Source organism: Neodiprion virginianus, chromosome 1 (genome assembly GCF_021901495.1).
Source record: "Neodiprion virginianus isolate iyNeoVirg1 chromosome 1, iyNeoVirg1.1, whole genome shotgun sequence".
Lineage (NCBI taxonomy): Eukaryota > Metazoa > Arthropoda > Insecta > Hymenoptera > Diprionidae > Neodiprion > Neodiprion virginianus.
This window is the reverse complement of record NC_060877.1, coordinates 13,348,054-13,371,693: the sequence shown is the minus strand read 5'-3', so window position 1 is coordinate 13,371,693 and position 23,640 is coordinate 13,348,054. Positions and strand designations below refer to the sequence as shown.

Here is a 23,640-nt window from a genome sequence, read left to right as displayed (position 1 = left end):
ACCGTGCCTGTGAACTTTCGTCCATTCTATCTTTCAATTGTATTTTGATCAATATAAATGTTTGAAAACAATATTCTGATATACAGAGTGAAGTACGAGAGGAGGCAGTGAAGAGGAGGCTAGGCGGTAGAGCGGAAGCAGATTTTGCAGTATTTCCAAGTCTCGAGATGGCAGCAGCAATGGCAGGCCATGATCATCTGATGGCAGCTAAAATAAAGATTCCCTACAATGGTCCCTCGCAAAACCAAACTATAAACTTAGGTGTTCCGGAACTAAGAAAAATACACTCCCTTCTTTGCTATTAGACATGCTCGCTTACCAATTGACTGTATTTTTAGATAGTAAATAGCTAGTCTTTACATGATGTGACTGTAAATGAGAGACCAGTGCATACAAATGTAATTTCATTGTAAGTCAAATTTTCGTCAGCGTTTATGTCGTAAAACAAGTAGATAAATTTCGATATGAGATTTACCTGAAATCACACTGGAATGAAACAAAAACGTATTCGTCATAGGCTCATTTATGACTTGCTGAATGCGAGACTTGGGTCAGAGAGCCATTTATGCGGATGACAGTTGAAACTGCTGTGTTACTCATGCTTTTGTTCAGCAACGAATAAATGATCCTGTATGATATCTTTACTTCAAGATTCGCAAGTGATCAACAATTCTACTGAGTTCAACATGAAGTCTCTCCTGCTTGCAGGCTGCACAAACATAAAAGCTTTAGCAACTAATTATTGAATGCGGTTTCCGTTGTTGTTTAAGTTAAGTTTTTTTTTAACTGCTCTTTAGGCTAGTCAAAAAGAGGTTTCATATGAAGATTTATTTTTCGCTATTAACGTAATCTCTTCACTATATACTCGTCCACTAACAGATTTATGGATGTAAAAGAAAGATCAAACAAAAAAATAACAAAATAAACCTGTAGAAATTTCTTAAATGAAGTTGCCGGGGAGAGAAAAGGGGGGGGGGGGGAGGCAGTGGGCAAGACTGGCCATGCTGAAGTTTGCTATATATGACCCAGTCCCAGATTTGATAGTCATGCCAATCGTATCGGTTCGTCAAAAACAGGATTGGAAAACAGGTCAACAAACTTGGAATTCAGAAACTGCTGTTGCTTTGATCTCCTTTGCTCGGTTGCTCGTGAGAGAAAGACTCAGTGTACAATGGCAAAATACTAGTCATTTGCTCGTTGCATGCGCAAATCTCTTTATCGCAGCCCTTCTCTCTGACACAGTTTTGCCGTCTACCTCTCTTATCATATTCAGTCCTTATAGTCTATTAGTCTCTAATTCTATTACGGAGGAATATCTTAATTTTGGAACATAATTCATGAAACTTGGAGCTTCTATGTATCAGAAGTAACATTCATAATGATGATCTTAATGCAAAAAATGATGTAAGAAACGGTTTTTTCCAGTTAATAGATTTTCCATCCCAGCATTTTTACTCTTACTCATGGTATGTTGATTGCTTTGTATTACTTTGCTGGTATCATTTACGACACTCAACTCTATGAACACAGACTTTCGATTATTTATATAGGAAGTGCTAACCATGACCATTCAGTGTTCTCATTACATTGATGAAAAGTTATTGACTGCAGAGTAATTGTTGAAAAAATTTCTTTTTGGAACCGAAATTTTTGCGTTTTCAGCCTGATGACTGGTGCACCAAAGCTGTAAGACTTATAAAAACACACTCCTATATCAAAATATCTCGATATACTAACATAAATGATGAATTTTCTCTTTTATCTTGTTCTATTTCCTCGTCACCTCTTTATTTACCAAATTCTGACCACTGGTAATGAATTAAAGTCGAAAATATTTACAGTTTGGTGAATAATAGCGTGATTTGCGCAACTTTCTGAACATTCAATACGAAACTATGATAACTTGTCTTTTTTCTGCATTATATTTAAACAAATTAGTATTATGACGTGTTTATATAGGTAGGTAGTGTGCTCACTCGCCATTGTTGTCTCTAATCTCTATGTCCAAATGTTTTTGTATTCTTCATAGTACAGCTGTGCCATCAGCACGTAAATGGCTTTCAATGCTTGCATGCAATAAATTTATATCTTTATGCATTAATTTAGCCGATTTTTGTCGCAAAGTCAATAGAGGATTATTCTGTAATGAGTCTACATCCGGTGCATCAACCTAGTCTTTATTGATTTTTTTTCTTCGTATCGCATCACCCTCTTCTATCTACTTTCTCAAGATATTTGCCTTCAACAATGTCTTGTTACAAGTTTCGCCGAACACATGTTTTTTCAACAAACGTTGTAACGATTTTAGTTTATTCTACAATCTACGCAATAAAATAATAAAAAGACATAAACACATAAAATCAGACACCAAGAGAAATTGAGTCTTTTGTATAATTTTTGGAACTTCGATTTTTTCTTTTACTTCTCCACTTTTTCTTAAATTCGTTATTCTATGGTTACAGTATAAAAGGGACACTACTAGTCGCAGGTCTAACAATCTTAGCCTGATAGTTTAAAAAAAAAATACATAATAACAAATAACACAGATGTATAAATAAAAAGATAAAATGATGAGTAAGGAGAAAATTTTCCATAAAATAAAATTGAGACGAGAGAGGTTTTTAAGTCGGACATACAGATATGTACAGAAGACGGTGGCGACGTTAAAAATGAGTAAAAAAGTTTGTGATTAAAGTCTTTGTATTTTCAGTCCTATATTTTGTTAAAATTTCTACCTGGCCAGGATTTACGCTTCAACTTACTATTGTCACACGCCTTATATTCTCGAGCTACGTACATCTACTAACTCTCTCGATCCAAACACGTCTTTCTCCCTTTCTGTCTCTTCTCCAATTTCCACTACAAATCGTCGCAGCGTACCATCATGTTAGGTGACCTAATTATATTAATTGATTCCTGTACCAAAAATCAACAAAAAATGCGTTATAAACATAGTTGGTGGTCTAGAGTAACTTTAACCACTAAAAGTGATTAACCCTCAACTATACATTTCCAATCGGGATTCAGAAGCTGAACTCAGCTGCCTATGAATGTCTGTCCTTGTCTGAGAGTTATATGAGCTTTGAATTAGTATCCTTGTGAATTCAAGATTGAGACATGTGGAAATATGAATAAATAAATAAATTTGTGCGAACGTGCGACGGATCTTCGAGAGATTATTCTCATTTACTGGGTGCAAAGATAACTTAATTTGAAATCTGTAGCTCAAACCTGAAAGAAAACAAAACAAAATTAAGAGCCGACATTTTGAAAGATTCTTATCTGAAATTCTTGGCGGGGTTTGGTCGTGATTGGAGTGGCTTCTCTTTGTCGTAAGCATACCTGTTCTATCAGAATATATTATATTTATATATTTTATATTTAAGATGCAAGAATCGCCAGTTAATGTCAAAAAAAGAGGCAAATTGAGTCAGTGGATAGTGGAATTAGTAGCTTAAACAGATGATTGACAAGGCATTGGTTATTTGGAAGCCATTTCAATGAATTGTAACTAGTAGAACATGTTGACTGAAAATTATATATCTTGAGTCAACGTTGTTCGTAACTTATTGATATGCGTAGGATTGAAATAGATGCCTATAAAGACCGGAAACAAAAAGTATAGGGATTTCTTTGCATCTTATGCGTATGGATAAATTACGAATAGGTACAGATACAAACTATAGCAAGATGATAGGGTCCAAATAATTGGTCTCTAAAACGACCAGACCGCCTCGCCTATCTAGCATTTTTACCAGGGAGACCATGTGATGGTGAAGAAGAAAGGTCGACGGGGAAGTATCCCAACTAGTCAAGAGAATATTATGCTGACACCAAATCTTGTCCTTTATTCATGACTCACCGAAAACAAAAAGTGGATAGAGCTTGTAAATATTTAGGATGATTTGGAGCAAGTAAGCAAGACAATTTAAATAGGATTTATGAACCATTAACGTAGTAATTTCGTTTAATGAGTCAGGTCATGAGAGGTGTTAAGATGACGACAGGTGTAAACACGTAGGTTTATGCTCTGATTATGATTGGTTCTCCAAGAAGTTAAGTCTTAAAGGAAGTCAATAATGTAGAAGGTGTAGAAGATAACATTGAAATGCAGACAAATTAAGATTTATAAGATACGGAAGCTCAATAGCTCATAGACGGCAAGATTCATTCGTGAAACAGAATTGAACCAATTTAATTTGGATGTGTCAGAACGCAATATAAAGAATCATTCTGAGGTACTTATTCAGTGTGGTGCCGTTATAATCCAACAATCCACGGTATTTTTGATTAAAGTGAATATCTTCACTTCATTTCCAGAGTTCAAGAGAAAACCTCTAGGACCTGCCCGAGGCTAGTGTCTTTGAACTTATATAGAAAGTTATTTCTGGAATTCTCAATGAGTTCTGTTATAGTTTTCCATGGATTGTCTATCGGAACAAATTCACCATATCCCAGTAACTCACCAAAATACTTGTCAGTCAGCTATTACATTCGGGCAACTTTCAATGCTGTTTACGGTGTGAGGTGGTGTCACATCTAACAGCTTCTTGCTCATTTCCAATGATCGCCAAACTACTGTCAACGGGATTCCTTAAGTTATTCCTAAAGTGAATATATCTAGTCGCATGAGCAATCCTCTTAGCATAATGAATGTCACTTCTTTCGGTAGTGTAGGAATATTGTTGACAGTAGTAAAAATCACATACCTGGGAATTCTAAAAACCGCAAAAAGTACACACGGAGAAACCGCGTATGTATTGTACATAGATTTGTTGATAGTCAATTGAATTTAGATATCAGGAAATATACGGGAGAACGGAGGGAAGTGGTCAAATTATCTGAAAGGATGATCAGACACGTAGTACAATATTAAATTGTCATCAGTATTCTGTTTTTTTATTTACGGAGAGAAAGGGAGCAATAAACCTTCAATATTTATGAAATAACTCATATCTTAGTTACTGTCGTATTTTTATAATATACCATTTAGTATCATGTGCATGTATTATTAATTTATTAATTAACTTATCACTCATAATACATTTACACATTTTCCACTCACTCATTCATTCGTTTGTTCATTAATTATTATTTATTTTAAATTTTCGACTCATTATAATAATAAACACGTGCTTTATTGAGCATGGTTTTCATTTTTTTGTTTCTTAATTTTAAAATTGTTCTGTGAATTGTTGGGCCTATTGCATTCAGACTCTCAATTTCTATCCTGGCGTAGTCAGAACAATGCCTTTCTGGCCACTTATTTATTTGTTCTCGACACACGCGAGAAACACAAGAAACGGTTGCAATAGTGAGAGTAAGTACGAGGTCGGCCTGCAAACCTTTTCCTTTATTATAGCATTGATGGTATTTCGAATACAATGCTGTTTAAAGACTCCTCACCCTTCACTCATTAACCAAATTAACACTTCATATTCTAACATTTACAAGAAGACACAGACAACATCAAAGTTGAGATTTTTTGTGTTCATCTAAAGAATAAAGCTGTGGTTTAAACAATATGCTGGCTTAAAATAACAAGGTGACTGAGATGGAGAAAAATAAAAGTTAAAACATTTCCCTGTACGGCAATAAGGAACAATCTTAATATAATAATGCTGTTCCTTCATTTTACATTTTATACATATATATATATATACTAAACTTTTTTGCACAGCCTTTGCAGCAATGAAAGATTTTGAACTTGCAAAATCAACAGTGTGTATTGAATGAAAATGTGTAAGGAATCTTTTGAATATTTAATTTTGTAATTTACCACAAAAGTATGAATAATGGAAATCACTGCAATGGTACGAGAACAAGCCAACCTCACGCCTAATCTCTCATCCGGGTAATCAATCGTCGAACTGAATTATGAGGAAAGCTTTAAATACTAGAAAGATAGGAAATTGAGTTTGCTTCAGCTCTGAATTTTCTGATAAGCATTCATTGAAAATGGTCCAATGCTAATTCACTTTTTTTTTTTAAAATTTTTTCTATATTTTACTTAAAAATTTTCCCTAAATTTTTCACTTTATGAACAACGTTGTTTTGTTCATTCAATAAAATGTCGTCTTTTTAGTATCCAAATACTTTACATGTAATTCAGCTCATTGTATTCAATGTCAGTTTTATGTTAAGTCTCGCATTCGGGGCACTTTTAGCAATCGCAACTGATTCAGGGCTATCAGGGGGCATTCGGAGCTTTAACGCGTTCCTGAAACAAACGAGAAAAAAATTCTTGTTGAAATGTTAGCATCAGTTAGTCACAAGTAGAAGCGTGGTTTGGAGTGTTAGATTACAGCGGATCAACTCCAGTTAAGCAAAAAACATTAAAATAATTAAATCCAAATTCTTCGATAAATCTTTGCATTTAGACTATAAATTTTGTGAACATGAATAAACAATACGTTTTTTCATTCAAGCGATATAATTAACATAATAAATATTGTGAAAAATTCGAATTAATATGATTTGAAAGAATAGCAGCTCTCGTACCAAGGTCGGAAAGTTGCACGACCATAGTGGGAACATTATTTTTCAATATGGCAATTGTAAGGTAGGCCATTATGGTTGCGTTTCCCAATCGTAAAATTGAACTCATGTCCAATTTAACACTTATCCGTCAAGTTCAATTTTATGGCACGAAAACGCGACCATAATGGCATACTTTATGACTACTACATAGAAATAATATTAAAGATTTTGTTGATTGACAATTAGTGCACCACGTTCATAATAATCTCAAATAAAGAAAGAATGTACACACACATAGGTATATATTGTTCTACTCTCATACGTATATGAAACATATGTATACGGGGCATTTTATAATATCACGATCGAGATTCTACAATTACATGACAAAAACGTAAACGCAATTTTTTCTAGCATTTTCCGACTCAGCGTACCTAAGATATCATTTAAAAACTTGAAAAAATCCCAGATTCTAAAATCTGAAAGTTTAGAAAAAATTTTACAAAATATATCAAAATTTTTGACACCTATTATGTCGAAAATATATCGATGGAGATTTCATAACTTTTAAAAATAAAAAATAAAAATTATTATTATTATTGTATTGCATTTTTGACACAAGAATGAACATAAAAGCTCATTATAATATGGGCCGAAAAATATCTGATCAGAGATATTATAATGAGCTTTTATGTTCATTTTTGTGTCAAAAATGCAATCCAATAATAATCTTTTTTTTTTTTTGAAGTTATGAAATCTCCATTTTCTAATAGGAATCAAAAATTTTCTTATATTTAAAAAGATGTTTTCTGAATTGTTTCGGATTTTAGAAAGTGGGTTTTTGTTTTCCAAGTTTTCAAATCATACTTCAGATACGCTGGGTCGAAAAATTGTGAAAAAAATTGAGATTGCGTTTTTCTTCATGTACTTCCATACAAAACATTATAAAGCCAATCTGAGTCATCGACGTAGAATCTTGATCGAGATGTCCCATACGTATGAGAACGTAATCGAAGCAAGACATATCAATCAATTCATAGACAGGTTTCTTAAAAATGAAAAGTGTATCATTTTATTCTGGTACACCTTTGTTTGGTCACACTTAAATCGACAACTACAAGAATCGATTGCAATGAATATTCAATCACTGTTAGCATATTACAAGTATGATCTCAGCTACACAGGACTATTGTTATTTATTCATGTCTCTTATTCTTTACTATATGCTTCGGTAGTGATTGTAACAGCAGCAGCAGCAGCAGCAGTAGTAGTAGTAGCAGCAACATTCAACGAAAAAATTTTCCTGATTTACTCAACGATCGGATGTAAAGGCAAATGTTAAAGAGAAATCAAAATTACAAAAGTTAGGGAAATCAATGACTATACCTGTACTCAAGATCTTTACAATGTCTAAAATTCAATCCACACCCACCTCTGTAAGTGACTTGAAAAATTCATAATTTTTTTTTTTTTTTTTGTCAAATGAGATAAAATATAATCGAGCAATACCTTTCTTGTACTCAGGGCACATATAAATTTCAAGTGAGTAAATTTTGGGAAAATTTAATCCATTGAAATTAAGTGCTTGACGATATTGGCAAATTTTATATAATAAAAACGGTAATTTAAGCTACAAACTCAGAGTACAGCTTTTGCCAAACAATTGTGTGGGATGTTGCATTCTTTAGATAAATTTTCGTATATTTTTTTTTTTACAGGTTTTTTGAAGTTTTTCAACAGTAGGGTTTGGTTTATTATGAAGTAAATGGGATAGGAAGACGGTGTAGCTAGTCCTTTTTCGTTAAGTTGTTTTCAGCATGAAGAACTACGGCGACGCCTGCTGCTCGGAACTTTTTGATCACTTCGCTCTCGCCCATGGCTAGTTCTTTTTTTTCAATAATAAGTCCATTGACACCAAGAACAAATAAAACAATGATACTCTGTAAAACTAAGGCTTTTTTTCTTCAAAGTATCTGTATTTTTTCATATTCTCATATAAAAAAATAGTAATTACTAAAAAAACCAAGGAAAAAAGAAATCTCAAACAGAGTTCAGAATTTATGAAGTTTCATTGTTTAGATGGTGTAAATTTAGCCCAATTAGTTCTTTCGTCTAATCAACAGTTAAATGCCATGCTGTACACAGAGAAGATCTCCACTCCACAGGCGCTGGACCACTCGCTGCTCTATTGTCCGAAACTAATCAACTAAACAGTTCAAATCACAGTTTACCAAATTAATATAGATAATATTTCTGTGATCTGACAGATAGAAATACAGTGAGGACGGTTTTGGTATTCAAGAGGAAGAATATAACAGATCTTTATCCAACTTGTTAGACTTCAGAGTAACAACGTGAAATGAGCCATGATTACGCGTGCAAAAGTAAATCTTTTGATTCTTAAGTACAAAACCTATGGCAAATTCTACTATTGTAAGCATTTTTCATTTTCTATGTAAAATAAATCTCACATTTTTAACGTGTAAGGTTTTAAGAAACATTGTGACTACTTTTAATGCTTCAAGTAAATGCTAGATTGTAATTGGGTTTCAATTAGATAAATTTTGATTCCATACCGATTACGTAAGGAATTTTTTTTTTCTAAAGATTGGTTTTGTTGAACAGAATTGTAATAAAAATTATACGATTTTAACGAATGTGAATGGTATGACCAATATAGTCCAAAGAAAAACTATGAGCTGATATAAATATGTGGCTGTGACATATTTGTGTTATAAAATTTGTGAAATATAAATAGATGGACTCACGAGTTTGTGAAATTTGTTCAATTTAGCAAGACAGAGGGGCCCTTGAATTTAAAAAGACAGTCAAGAGGCAGTGAAGTGGACTGGGGGAATTGCGCTTTTCTGTAGTTACTGATTCATTTATAACAGAATCCCACCGAATCCCACACGAGCGTCGGTAAGTGTAAGATTTTATTATTCCCAGGCATATCTAGTCTCAACAGAGCATCACACTAATTTACACATGGGTGACCATTTTTGCGAATCTTCAGTCAAAGATAGAGCTAGCTTTTTAAGCATAGTTCTATTACTCTAGAACCAAAAATATTTAAAAATACCAGAGTAGTGATAATTATTTTGAATCAATGACCCACCTGGAAACTTTCCCGCCTATTTAGTACTAATTTCCCATAAACCACATATTACCATACTTGCAAGAGTGATAATAAAAAATTAAAGTCTAGTCGAATTCGAAAGGGCCTACCCGGGGTTGCATATGAAATATGCCCCTGAACCGATGTGGATTTACTATACGCCAAATTTTAGAGCTACCTCAAAAACCTGGATCGCCTAAGTTTAAAACCTCTATCTATATTATTACGCTGGAAACTCAGAATAACGTGGATTTCCGTTTTTTCGCGATTACTACGCCATTTTTACTGTAAAAAATATGAAAAAAATTGGAGATCTGGCGGATATCGATGTACATACTCCAGAATTTTTTCGAATTTTTTCGGACCAAATTCGAGCTATGAAAAATCTTTTGAGGTTTAAATTGTCGATCTCTTATTAAGTTTGAAGAGTGACTAGCTTCTTTTTTTTTACAGTATGTTCATTACGTTATTTTTGATTTTCTGTAATTTTTTCAGATTTTTCGGAAAGGTGCGCCATTGTTAAAAAAATCAAAAACTAATTTTTCAATGGTTTTTTTGGGGGAAAAGTAACTCAATGTCAACTCAATCATCTGGGGGACACATTTCCGTGATCTCATGATTCTTTGACATAGTTAAAAATATTCCCTTATTTACTGAATGAATGAACAAATTCATTTGTGGTTTTATAATATTTTAGCCTTAATAATTTTTCATCTGTTTGAGAAGTATATCAAACAGATTTGAAATTACATAATGTAAAAAATGTGTACAACATAATGTATTCAGTCTTCATCACTATCATCATTGATAACAGGATTGACCTGCTAGGTTTCGAAAATTCTACTTAATACCTCTGCAGGCCTTATAATTTTCGCGAAATATCGAGCATTCACTGGATCGTACCAATTGAGTCAAGCAGTGTCATACTTGGCAGAAATTATCGATGACGATAATAAGATTAGTCTTCATTATCTCAAAGAAAAGAGCAATATACTGAAAATCGAAGTCAGATCGCGACACATAAATAGTAAAACTTATCCATGCTACATCGATTATGTCCCCAACTCAACTGGATACTTTGGCATCAAGCGCTATTATTGCGAATGTGCGAACGGGAGTCGTACCGTCGGGTGTTGTTCACACGTAGCAGCAATAATTTCTTATTTATCTAATGCTCGATATCTCGCGAAAATTATAAGGCCTGCAGAGTTATTAAATAGAATTTTCAATCCTGTTATCAATGATGATAGTGATGAAGACTGAATACATTATGTTGTACACATCTTTTACATTATGTAATTTCAAATCTGTTTGATATACTTCTCAAACAGATGAAAAATTATTATAGCTAAAATATTATAAAACCAAAAATGAATTTGTTCATTCATTCAGTAAATAAGGGAATATTTTTACCTATGTCAAAGAATCATGAGATCACGGAAATGTGTCCCCCCGATGATTGAGTTGACATTGAGTTACTTTTCCCCCAAAAAACCATTGAAAAATTAGTTTTTGATTTTTTTAACAATGACGCACCTTTCCGAAAAATCTGAAAAAATTACAGGAAATCAAAAATAACGCAATGAACATACTGTAAAAAAAAGAAGCTAGTCACTCTTCAAACTTAATAAGAGATCGACAATTTAAACCTCAAAAGATTTTTCGAAGCTCGAATTTGGTCCGAAAAAAATCGAACAAATTCTGGAGTATGTACATCGATATCCGCCAGATCTCCAATTTTTTTCATATTTTTTACAGTAAAAATAGCGTAGTAATCGCGAAAAAACGGAAATCCACGTTATTCTGAGTTTCCAGCGTAATAATATAAATAGAGGTTTTAAACTTGGGTGAACCAGGTTTTGGAGGTAGCTCTAAAATGTGGCGTATAGTAAATCCACATCGGTTCAGGGGCATATTTCATATGCAACCCCGGCTAGGCCCTTTACAGATTACATCAAGCGCATATTGAGCCTTGGTGTAAGTAAAAGGAAGTAGAGTAATTGTATTGCAATAATCAAAAAGGGGTTTAGAATGTAACACCGTGATCGTGATGTTTTGAGGAATAGAGAAAAACCTAATCTCTAGTCAGCATTTCTCATATTTTTCAAATTTTAGTTTGTTTCACTCCTTTTTGGAGCAAGATGGGGTTTAAAAAAAAAAAAAAAAATCACCTTTTAAATCATGTGATCTATGTTTTAGAATAAATCCAAGAATTTCTGGTGAGAAGATGTGTATCTAAATCATTGAATTATATTACACGTATTTTATCATAGGTTGTTGCCTAAGAATTGTCCTTGGCATTTTATTGCAAAATTTGACTTAAATTTACAACGTAATAATGATTTTGACTAATTTCATCTTTCAAGAATTCATTCAAGATCTCAGGAGAGGCATAGCAAGATCGATGCTTTAAGATAGGATTTGGACTACATTTGTGCTTGATTTACTAAATACTTCATCGTCGATGTTCTACGTCTAAATACGTTCAGCTCAACTCAATGTGTAAGTGTCTTCTATTTAACCCTTTCAGAACTGAATAAAATCTAACGGTGGCAATTATTTGTTTTTAATATTTCGATTTTTATTTTTCTACTATATCTGATTTTTTTTTAGATTTTCCTTAAACGTATATCAAAAGTTATACACATGTCCATTACAGTGGGGGTGTAATGTTTTTCAAGGTTACAACTGTGCATTAATAGGTGCCGAGCTTATTATATATCTTTCATAACACTTGAGAATTTTCTAAAAACATAAATATTATTTTTCCAGTGAAAAAATTAATTTCAAATAGCCCATAAAAATCGAAACGAGAACGAGAATGTTACGCATCTTTTTTCGTCTACTTCAGCTCCAGTTCTATGACTAGAAAACATACGTAAATGAAGGGACAGTCTTCAATATATTTTTTTTCAGATAGGTACTGGAACTGTTGACAAAACCCATCTTTTAAGAAAAATCGGATGAGTGAAACTTTAATTATGAATTTTTGAAATGTATATCCACTGAAATGGACAACAGTTCTGAAAAGGTTAAGTCCAATTTTATACGGAAAACATAATTCTGAAGAAAATTGTTCAATAAATTTCAAACGTATAAAATTTGATTCACGGAATATGACTGGATGTATTGGATACCGATTGATAACCGATAAATGGTCATGGATAAGGCTCTGTTTAATTCTGAATTTTGTTGAAAGAAACCTCAATGTTTCAACAAGGTGGGCTGCTTCATATGAGAGTATTAACCAGGTAACCATCGTCACTTGTATGCAGTAGGATGTGTTCCAATGGACGCACCTGTCTGGGCATTGGCTTGAGTAGTTGTCTGACCTTGGCCCTGACCTTGTGGTCCTTGGCTCGGTATGCCTGGACCTCCCGTAGATGGACCACTGACAGAGTTCAGGTTGGCCCCCTTCTGCTTTAGCATTGTCCAGTCAAAAGTATAATCATACTGATGATTTAAGGTCCGGAACAATATACGGAACAATTGTCGCAGGTACATGTAGTCAGGACTCTCTTCAAATCGCAACCCTCGTGTGTAGTTCAGGTACATCGCAAACTCTGCTGGGAAGCCCTAGAATCATAAATAAATAAATAAATAATTGTGTCAATATTTATTAAGAGAATTAACACAACTGACAGACTTAGCTTCTATGTCGGAAAGTGAATGATGTAACTGATATTTACCTCACATTTTTTACAATAGGAGTTACTGCTAGTGTTTTTGTTCAGTGGTCTGATACTTACAATGACTTATACTTAATTACTTTATTTGCAAATTGTTTCATAGGCTGTTTTCCTCAGTACAAAACGCGTAAATTGTTAACAAGATAATATTCTAGATTGAATGAATCAATTATTCCATTATTTTACAGAGTTTTTTTAGAAACCCGATACAAAATTTTGTATATTGTATAAAAAAACCTACTTATTTCAGATCCTTTCCAATCTGCTCCGAATATCTGAATACAGTTTTAATTACGAGACTTGTTTATTAGGAAAAAAAAATAAATAAAAAAAGCTGAAAAGTATTTTCGGAGAAAACGAATTCGTTGTTGGTCCTGAATTTGTTTTTCAACGAAGAAACCGGATTGAGACTTGAAGAGACTAACTCACCTTACATAAGACCTCAACTGGAGTGGACATCTTCTTTTCACTGATCTTTTCATATTTCTGCTTTTTGGTAGCAGCCTTGAGTCCCTGCCAAGGCAAAGATCCTCGATTAAAGTACATGAGAACATAACCCAACGATTCCATATCATCACGGCGACTTTGCTCAATGCCAAGGTGAGCGTTAATTGAAGCATATCTTGCTGTTCCCGTCAAATTCTTATCCTCTCTGTATATTATATGTGACCTGGTGCGACTGTCTCTGTATTTTTTTGCTAGTCCAAAATCTATCATGAAGAGCTGTAAAATAATTTATAAGGTACCGTGAACTTTGATTGGGAAAAAAATATTAGGGACTGTAATAATAGTGATAAAAAGATGTGCAAAATATAAGACTGCAGCATGCTGAATTTAAATTAGATTTTGTTTCGGAACGCTAATGCATTTATTGATCAAACACACATTTGTATACAAAAAACGACAAGTATTTCACGTACCGACGCTACATCTGAATAACCAGGTATTTAAGCCTTGGTACCAGTATAAGCATGTACTAGTATTTAGAGATATACCATTATACGCCTAGTGATTTTGTTTTTTTGACTCACCTTATTGCAGTGGCGCCCGATTCCCATTAAAAAGTTGTCTGGCTTTATATCTCTATGAATAAAATGTTTGCAGTGGACGAATTCAATTCGTCCAATCATTTGGTCAGCCAGCATCAATACTGTTTTTATCGTAAACCTTCGCGAACAGAATGTAAAGAGATCTTCTAAGGAAGGTCCCAACAAATCCATAACAAGCACATTATATTCACGTTCCTGGCCATACCTGGAATAGCAAGAGTGTTTGATTTTACAAAGTTTTCAAAAAGTGCCACAATTAGAAAATCATTTTGTCAACTGGAAAACGCTTCTCGAACTAGAAATATACATTTTTTAAAATGGATTTATGTTCTAAGGATTGTTATACAGTTTGTGACAGCTAGAAAATTGTAACACAAGGGTATTTCATTATTTAAGCCTTTGTATTCACACTGAATAGAATCGACGCATCTATCAACTTTCGGCTTAAATATCGCGAAGTTGAAGCTAGCAGCCAGAATTAGCAGTCAAACGTTCTAATGTTCATTCGAATTAGTTAGTCGAGGCTGAAAATCAAAATTTCGTGAAATATCTTGAACCCTCAATACGTTGATAGAATAATGAGGATAAAATTAAACTGCATTTTTCTATTTCCAAAAAGTTTAACACGTTTCGCTGCTAACTCTGGCTGCTACCTTCGGCTTCATCTAAGTATCTAATGGTCTTTGGCTTCAAATGAGACTTCAGTAGCCATATACCGGGGGTTAGAACTATCCCCTATAAGTACGAGCTGTTAGTTATTTGAATCATCAATGAAGTGTCAGTGTTGACCAGACACCCGATCAAGCAGCATCGCGCACAGGAAAAAGCTTTTTTGGAACGTGCACTATGCCACTACTTTTTTTTTCTCACAAGTATCGCATGTAAGGGGTATCACCTCCAAGTTTTAGTTGATAATATAATAAATTGACAACGATATGATTTTTTGAGTGAAAGTGCCTTTTTGGAGCATTTTTTCCTTTATGAATATTTTTTAACATAATGCAATTTGATTTCTTATGAACCGACTTTTCGTCCACAGTCTAGAATGTTCCAAGGCATGTTCTGTAACTCTTTGATTCACCTTGGACGGATAGTTATCTCAAAATCATTTTTCCAAACTGATTGGGTACTCGATCCAGTGTGGCTACTGTGAAATAATTTGTTAATCTGACTGTGAAGAGTTAAATAAAATGTAAAGGATGAAGTTAGTAACGTTAGCACAGCAAAACATTGGACGAAAAACCAGCAGTTTGTAACTATAAAATATCTTGGAAGTGAGGAGTTAAATTTACAACATATGAGTACAGTAGAACCTTGTTCATCAGGTTTTCGATTGATTAAAGCTCCGCTCTCTCGATATTAGGTTGGATGAACGAAGTAATGCTCTATATTGTTTATGCTGCTGTATTGCATTTTAGTGAATTTCATAAAATCCTGAATTTGCAAAGTAATAAGTTTTGCTAAAAATGTATAATTACAGTAACGTTACGAAATTCCTAATACCAATTAATATCTACTTAAAAAAATTTCGGCATTATATTTCTGATCATGTAATGAATTTCATTAATAGTAAAGTGAATTATCACTAAAGTAACTGAACAGTTTAGAATTCCTTGACAAGTCTAAGATTTTAAAATCGACGTGGACCCTTTATACAGCAAAGAAATCAATATTTTATTTTAATCATTCATAAATTGTAAAAACTTTTTCAATGGGATTTTTTGGTCATTCGTAGACTGGCTTCCATTTATGCCTAATAAATACTTTATTAATGCAAATCAGACTATAATTAATTTTACAGTTGTATGGATGTACATTCAATTTCTGTTTCGCGTATGTAGGCTTTTTTTGACCACTGAACACCTTGTAACATGAATTGATTTTAGCGCCTAACACTGATTGGGTAGAAAATATTTTGCATCGTAATGCAATCATTTGGAAATATCTCAAAATTTTAATATCTCCCAATTTTGTTTTGTTTTTCCTGGTTTGTAAGAAATCCTTCCATAAAAAGGTACTATGTGTCACTGTAAGCGACGACTATGTTTTCAACTCGTTCTTCTTAATACTGATTAATAAGTTTACACTTATTATGCACAAGTTTGAATCTAGTATAATAATTACCATCGTATGTGAGGTATTCCGATTCCTCCGTGTAAGATTTTGTATAATTTGGATTCGTAGAGGAGCTGCGGGTGGCGCGCTCGCATATTTTCCAGTTTCACTGCAACTTCCTATAGCAGAGTTATAAAATAGTACATGAGTTGTTAATGTCACAAGTTTTAATTGGGAAAGCTAATGTAATAATAAATATATGAACAAGATGAAAAGCCTGAGCCAGCAACATTCATCGTTCAATAAACATAATTGACAGTATATCAAAAAAATGTCATATTCAGGTGCTACAGAATTAGCCTCACGAGGCAATAACTTGCAGCATAGTTGTTATTCATATTTTTCTCTACTCGATATATATATATATCTTGACCATTCCCTCATTTATAGGCAGGTTAATCTTAGACTGGTTTAAGTTTTGAAAAAATATACGTACAATTTCTTGCACCAGTCTGCTGCTTGTTCAAGTGGAATCTAAGCAGTGGAGAAAAAATGTTATCCCCAGATTTCTTCTAAGAATAAATACTTCGATAGATTTTTAAACTGACCATATATTTTTATGATGATTTTTGTCACACAGTGAAAAATAACAAGCAAATAAAATTCTAGCCTCATTATTGCATCACCGTGACATGGAAACAATAAATTGCAATGGATTTTAGAAACCAAGAATTGGCCGATATTGATTATCACGATTTTAGGAATCAAAAAATTATTGTCCAAACAATACCTCAAAACTTATGAATGTCAGAAAAAGAACATGAATTGTGGGTTTAAAAAGGTGTAAGGGTGTAAAGTTTATCCCGGGATTATAAATTAAAATTTAATACTAGGACTAATCACCAGATAACGATCTGCTGTTCCCCATAACAGTCACCATTTTCATGTGGTTGCAGTTAATAAAGTTAAAGTAAGGAAAGATTTTAATAGAAAATACCATTTTTCAATTTTAAAAACAATTTTGAAGCAAAATATGAGATTCTTCATGCTATATTATACAGTTTACTAAATTTCAAACAGTCTGAAGATTGCGAAATAACAGTCAATTTTCCTAAAAAATATATCTTTACAAATATCTCAGGTAATGTCAACCTCATCCATTTTGTACCACTCTGAAACTGCAGTTTTAGGTAGCAAAGTTATAGTATAAGTACTCTTTTCTTCGGTTAACGTTATTATATTGATGGGAGGGGGAAAATTGAGCCCTTTGAGGAAGGAATAACGTTAGACCAATCTCGAGAACAAAATTCCTTTTTCTCCGGACTAAAAATACATTTCAAGCGTTATTGACATTTTTTGAAATCCTCTTTAATTGTAAACGAGGTCCATTTTACCCACTCTTCCCTATATTTATTACTTAACCATGGTTTTTATCATTTTTCAGACACTAGTATTAGTATGGAAAGATTTTTTATATCATATAACGAAAGGACGATCTACACTTTTGTAAATATTATAAATTATTATTTCCTGCTACTCAAATCAATTATCATTATAAATAGTATGCGATGATTCTAACACAACACATAACACATAATTATTAGTAAAAGTTTGATGATAATTATGGGATATTGAATCTCGGCTCAAAAACTGGCAAGTATGATTTCTTTATGCTTAAGCATAATATTCTACTTTTGGTTAACACACGAAACGCCCTGACTGTTAGCAAGTTTTCAAATCTTTTATCGCTATGAATTGAATGGCTTTTAACAACTTGTTCTGAGGTAGAATAAAAGATGTAAATATTTTCATTGTACAGTTAGTACACCTGAAACAAAGTCGTTATTAATTAAGTAAGGAACATTCACATTTGTGGGCATGAATTTCGAGCAGTTTTCTTGATTCTTGCAAAAATTTTTCATTACTCTGCTACTTATTCACAAGATTGAAGTTAGTAACGTTATCGCAATGAAATATTAGAGAAAAGCTCACTACTTTCTTAATATTACAATCATTTTGAATAAACTGAGATTTTGAAATATGCGTGTGTTTCGTTTTATGACAATTTACTGAATTTCAGACAATTCCAAAATCGCGAAATAACGGTTTTTCCTAAGCATGAAATCGTCATAATAACTTTACTAACTAATACGATACTTATTTCTGAATTAGGTTTGCAGATAAAGATGAATTGAAAAGGACTCAGGCATAGACATCAGTTTCAAAGTTGTTGAAAGTTTCTTATTTTTTTCCCTATCCTACTGAATTTCACACTCAATAATAATTTGGACTGTGTCAATATATCAAGTTAAGATAGTTGTCGTGGTACAATATTGTAAAAGAGTGTTGTATCATGCGCGCGGTTAGAGAGCACACGAGCTTGTCGCAGAATGTGCTATAATTTTCGTGTAAGACTGTACCCATGGAGTCGTTACCCACACGGTACTTATATGCACGTATACACCAATACTCTTAAACATTTTTATACATTGCAATCCGGCAACGTTTCTTAGGCCTCAACAGTTTTGATATATTGGAGACTAAGTCTATGTACAGTATAGATTGATACGTACATTCAGTGGTTTGTGTTTATGTTTTTAACTGCGTCTACAATAAGTGAAATAATGTTAGAAAATTTAAGATATAAAGGAAGTTTTATTAAAAAAAAAGTGTTAGATAAACGTCTACGACTGGTTAAATCAATTGATAAAGGCCGAATACGAAAAATGGAATCACAAGTGGAAAATGAAACTGAGGATGATTCTAACGTGAAAGTTGGGAAACGTATAATTGACGTCGATGAAATTGCAGATAATTTAGAGTGCAAAGTTTGTGATGAAACGTTATCTTTAAAGAGAATAAAAAAAGAAATCCGTTCAGGTCTTCATTCCACGTTTTTTATACAATGTAAGAAGTGTTGTATATTAAATATAGTTGAAACAGGTAAAGTTCATGTTACCGAAGACAGTGGCAAACACTCGGAACTCAACACAAAAGTTGTATTCGGTATGTTTTTCTTTTATTGTGAATGTTTCTGTAATGAATTGCGCAAATCCTAACCTACTTTAAGTCCGAAAATATATGTGATTAAGGGGTTAGGTGGGTTTCAAAATTTCAAAAAATCGAATTTTTTTTTTTTGCTTATCTTATAATTGAATATGTTGAGAATATTCTTTTAAAATTTCAAAACGATCCGAGTCATATTCTAAGAGATATAGCTTTTGGATGTTTCACCCATCAGGCTATAACCGAGCGTGACGCAGGTATATGGAGGCAGGTATATCGAGGCAGCTGCTTAGCTATTGTTCGTTTATTTTTGTGATGCGAATACTAGGCTTAGGACTTGCCGGATGTAAAAAATTCTGTGGTTTGATGGATATAAGTTCCTCATTCTTGAATGCATCAACGTACAATTTTTATGTTTATAAAATACATGAGTGCGTCATAACTGTTGCCGAATCAATTTTGTTGTCTGCTGCAAATCAAGAAAAAAAATTAACGTGTGATGAAAATAATGTTGAAGATACGACAGATGTTACCGTGTCAGGTGATGGCACGTGGAAAAAACGTGGGTTTGCATCATTACACGGTGTAAGTACGATTATTGGCTACTATTCTGGAAATCTTCAATCGCTTTTTTCTCGAAACTACATTTTTTAAATCGGTAGTCACGATTTCTCGAAAACTTATGAACCGATCTCTTTCAAATTTTGCACACTTCTTCAAAATAACATTATCTCGTGCTTGAACGAAGGAATTTTTTTTTCTATTCCAAGTAATTTTTCAAGGCCATGAAGGGTGCAAATTTTACTCAAAATAAGGGTTTTTTGTTTTCAACGCCGCCAAAAATGTAATTTTTGTTTTTTTTTTTTTCCTTCGTCCAAGCACGAGTTTTAAACATCTACTAACAGAAAATTTTTGGTTTTTGCATTTCAGACGAATCTGTCATGAGTTATCCTGACTACGCCGAGAGAACTTTTTTTTGAGGGGTCATAGCAGACGACGAGTCCACGCCTTAATTTTCAATATTTTTCAATGAAAATTTCACAAACTACTTATAAAATATGTATCTTTTATGTGTTAAATTGATGGAATGAAATATTCTGTTGATTAAATAAAAAAAAATTCATAAAAATGTACCTATTACGAGCTTTTGAAACCCACCTAACCCCTTAAGTGCAATATATGTAACTCACGTTTCTTTCATTTATTATTTATATCATCTGAGTTTAAAAAACTTCAGTTGTGTTATATGCTGTGTTTAATTTAAGTTCAACACAAAGATTATATTAATATTCTTTATTGTGTTACCAAAAATATACAGTATATTTTATTTGTAATGACTATGTGAGTTTCACGTTAAATTTTATTTAATATTTAATTTCTTTCTTGTCTAGAAAAAGTCACTACGGATAAGTATATAATTACAAAAATGTTCATTTTTTAAAATATAAAAAGCACATATGATTAAAGGAAATTTTTATGTCGCGTTATATTTATATCATTTATTATTAATATTTACAAGTTTAATTTTCAGATGCTTCTGTATTATTGTATCCTGTGTTTCCTTTATATTTAATACAAAGATTGTGTTGAAATTATTCTTGTACAAGTTAAAATTTTAAATATTTTATCAGCAATAAATATATGAGTACTGAAAATATTATTGTATATCCATTTGTCCCTCTGTCCGTTTGAATTTACCGTGCAAATAATATCCATACTCACGTATAGCGTTGTCAAGTTGTTTCTGTCCAACTAGCTAGGACGTATACTTTGTCATAAACTGTTAAACTTTACATTATTATTTATTGACAATAAGACGGACGATATTTTATTTCATTTTTTCTAAAAATTCAGAACACGAACATTAAGTGACTGTTAGTTTTTTGAAAATTTCTGACAGTTAGTTTTTTATTAAGACTGATAAATTGGTACAAGCACTATGTTGTGCCTATACTCTCCATGTTAATGAACCGATTTTTAATTAAGTGTATCTCGAGTTAGAAAGGGTCAATCGACTTCAAATTTTAAGAGTGATTGTATTATGATGTTCTTAATAAATATACAAAATTTCAGAATTTTCTGACTGTACGCGTTTTTCACGACAACTACCTTAATGTGTTTCAAAGTTTTTTTTTTTTTTTATTGCAATATTTGTTGAAAGTTTAACCAATAAGTTCCTAAAGTATTATCGAACAAAATATAATACAAGCTTTTATGTGAATTGAATTTAACCTTGTTGTGTGTCAATTTTTCCCTAATTATACCAATTAATATCCATTATCATTGTGACTCCATCATGATAATACTCATGTTTGATATTTTGATGTGGTATTTGTGTGAGCATGCTCTTATTTACATAAATCCAGAAAAAATCCAATAAATTTTTCAAAAATATATCCGCAGTTTTGACGTATACATAATTATACATACTATCAGCTGATGCAATTTGTCAGAGGAACAAGCAAACACAATGCAACCTTTGTCTATTTATAAATATTCATTTTATTTGATCTATAAATTGCTGACATTGAAGTTGAAATTTGTAAGCTAATTGACAGAAAGTTTCCTGTCAGTACAGCAATTTGGTATGATTTTTGCAAAATGGTAAGACTGAAAAACTAGAATGATATATATTTCAAATGCAATTTTTTTCTGAAATTGTTAGTTGATTTTTGGTGTATGAATTAACGCTTACATAAATACCATTGACCTTGCTTATCGTTACTTTTGCGTATAACGTTTCGTGAACTTCAACACATTTTTACAGAATCAATCCTACTGCTGTTGCATTTATAAATTGCTTTCACATTCTGAGTAGGTTGCTGATTACTTTATCCCGTATAATTGAAAGTAAATATAAGGTTGGAAATACATTTGTTATAAAATTTTCAAGTGTATCTGATGCCTTAATACTACAATGACATGCTTTAGCGAAAGAATTGCAAATGGATATTTGACCATTACAAATATGAGTGTTTCATTTTGTGTGTTTTGTGCAGGGTTGTACCCTATTCAGAATTCTCTTCTCTACCTACTTGCAATATTGTGGATTCCTAATTTCGTCATTGATCGTGAAAATTAGTCAACTTTATTTGGCATACCAGACCACCAAGACGATTACAAATAACGGAAATTACGTGGTAATTCAGGTGAAAATTTTTATTCAATTTGCGGTCGGACGTCAAGGACGGAGTTTTAGTTCGGAAATTGATTTTCACGATCACCGTTAAAATAATGTCTATCTTATTTGCTTATGGTAACAGTGCAAGGAGGTATCACGTCACTCTTCCTGATAACTGTACAGCCTGTAACCTACTTTAGCGAATCGTAGAAAATGCTATTAGTCAATCCCGTCATCTACAACCATCTATTGCTTGATTTTTTTTTCATCTACAGTCTTAGCAACAAACAAGGTCGCGCATTAGGTTTGACAATAAAAAATGGTGACTAAATGGTAAAGTGAGTTTTGATACAGGTGGATTAGTGGATTATCTCTCTGGTTCTGTCATGACATAACGGTGAGTATCGGGTTTTTGTTGTTGCGATGACTGAGCGGGGAACGGAAAGTTTAACTGGGAATTTTGACAGAGGAGAGTTTAACGTAAAATGGTTTTTTTTTTTACTAGTGTCTTACTTCGCCATTTGAGATGTTGATCCCGAGATAAATATCACCGAATGATCCGGATCCAATTTTCCTCATCAGCCGATATTTTGCACCCACGATAAATTCAATCTTTGTGTTGGCGAGCGACATGTTGGACTCTTTTTAGTTACCACACAACGACGACGACGCGACGAAGACGCACAAAACGCCACAGAAATAATACCGTCCCGCGTCCAGTTGGTTGATAAATGTTCGTACAGAAAATTTTCTGAATAAGGAAGGTTTCACGAAGTAACTAAAGAGTTCAAAATAATGACTAATAATAGGAAATTAACGGGAAATGGAGGCGACAGTCACTAGTGGCACAGCAGCCCCCAACGTGCCGACATTTTCCCTTCGCTCGACAGTCACAACTGATTACTGACGTTGCGGAAACGATGCATTCTGGGAAATGGAATAACAGTTACTCCGTCAAACGAATGACTATATGAATGAAAACAACGTGATTAACCATTTAGTCAGATCAAAATCGTCAATAAAATACTTCTGACGTTGTTTTTACATCGATTATATGACCTGAAGAGGTTTTATTTAATCAAATACCTAAAGTTATTATAAATTTGGTTGCACGCTTGACTT

General features: G+C 33.0%; 2 protein-coding genes across 8 annotated transcripts in view; one reads left to right on the top strand and one right to left on the bottom strand.

Moving 5' to 3' along the window:
• The window catches only part of LOC124310133 (dynactin subunit 1), a 31,067-nt gene extending 24,750 nt beyond the window's left edge, over positions 1-6,317 (top strand). For all 4 annotated transcript variants that reach the window (XM_046773815.1, XM_046773813.1, XM_046773814.1 and 1 more), the window contains one exon: positions 87-6,317. In XM_046773815.1, the coding sequence (XP_046629771.1) occupies positions 87-305 (219 nt within the window). In that variant the 3' untranslated portion in view covers positions 306-6,317. The remainder of the gene's footprint in view (positions 1-86) is intronic.
• LOC124310135 (casein kinase I) lies at positions 4,938-23,424 on the bottom strand. 4 transcript variants are annotated; one of them, XM_046773821.1, is made up of 7 exons: positions 23,032-23,424; positions 16,888-16,925; positions 16,461-16,570; positions 14,319-14,541; positions 13,717-14,010; positions 12,898-13,174; positions 7,325-8,365 (listed from the first exon to the last, which is right to left on the bottom strand). In XM_046773821.1, exons 3-7 carry the CDS (start codon positions 16,544-16,546, stop codon positions 8,268-8,270), a joined length of 978 nt encoding a protein of 325 aa, XP_046629777.1. In that variant the 5' UTR covers positions 16,547-16,570; positions 16,888-16,925; positions 23,032-23,424; the 3' UTR covers positions 7,325-8,267. The 4 variants fall into 4 exon arrangements, with proteins under 4 accessions (XP_046629775.1, XP_046629777.1, XP_046629774.1 ...); XM_046773819.1 differs by lacking the exons at positions 7,325-8,365; positions 16,888-16,925 and adding an exon at positions 4,938-6,220 and having other exon boundaries at positions 23,032-23,423; XM_046773818.1 differs by lacking the exon at positions 16,888-16,925.
• Positions 23,425-23,640: the final 216 nt, after the last annotated feature.

What these genes read in the sequence shown, in the direction of transcription:
- LOC124310135 (XM_046773818.1), bottom strand. Translation starts at nt 23,151, where the DNA reads ATGTCGCTCGCCAACACAAAGATTGAATTTATCGTGGGTGCAAAATAT. An exon ending in TCAACATCTCAAATGGCGAA is followed by an intron (nt 16,571 to 23,031) that starts GTAAGACACTAG and finishes ACTCTGCTATAG; the next exon opens with GAAGTTGCAGTGAAACTGGA. An exon ending in TCAAGCCAATGCCCAGACAG is followed by an intron (nt 8,366 to 12,897) that starts GTGCGTCCATTG and finishes TTGAAAAAAAAG; the next exon opens with AACTAGCCATGGGCGAGAGC.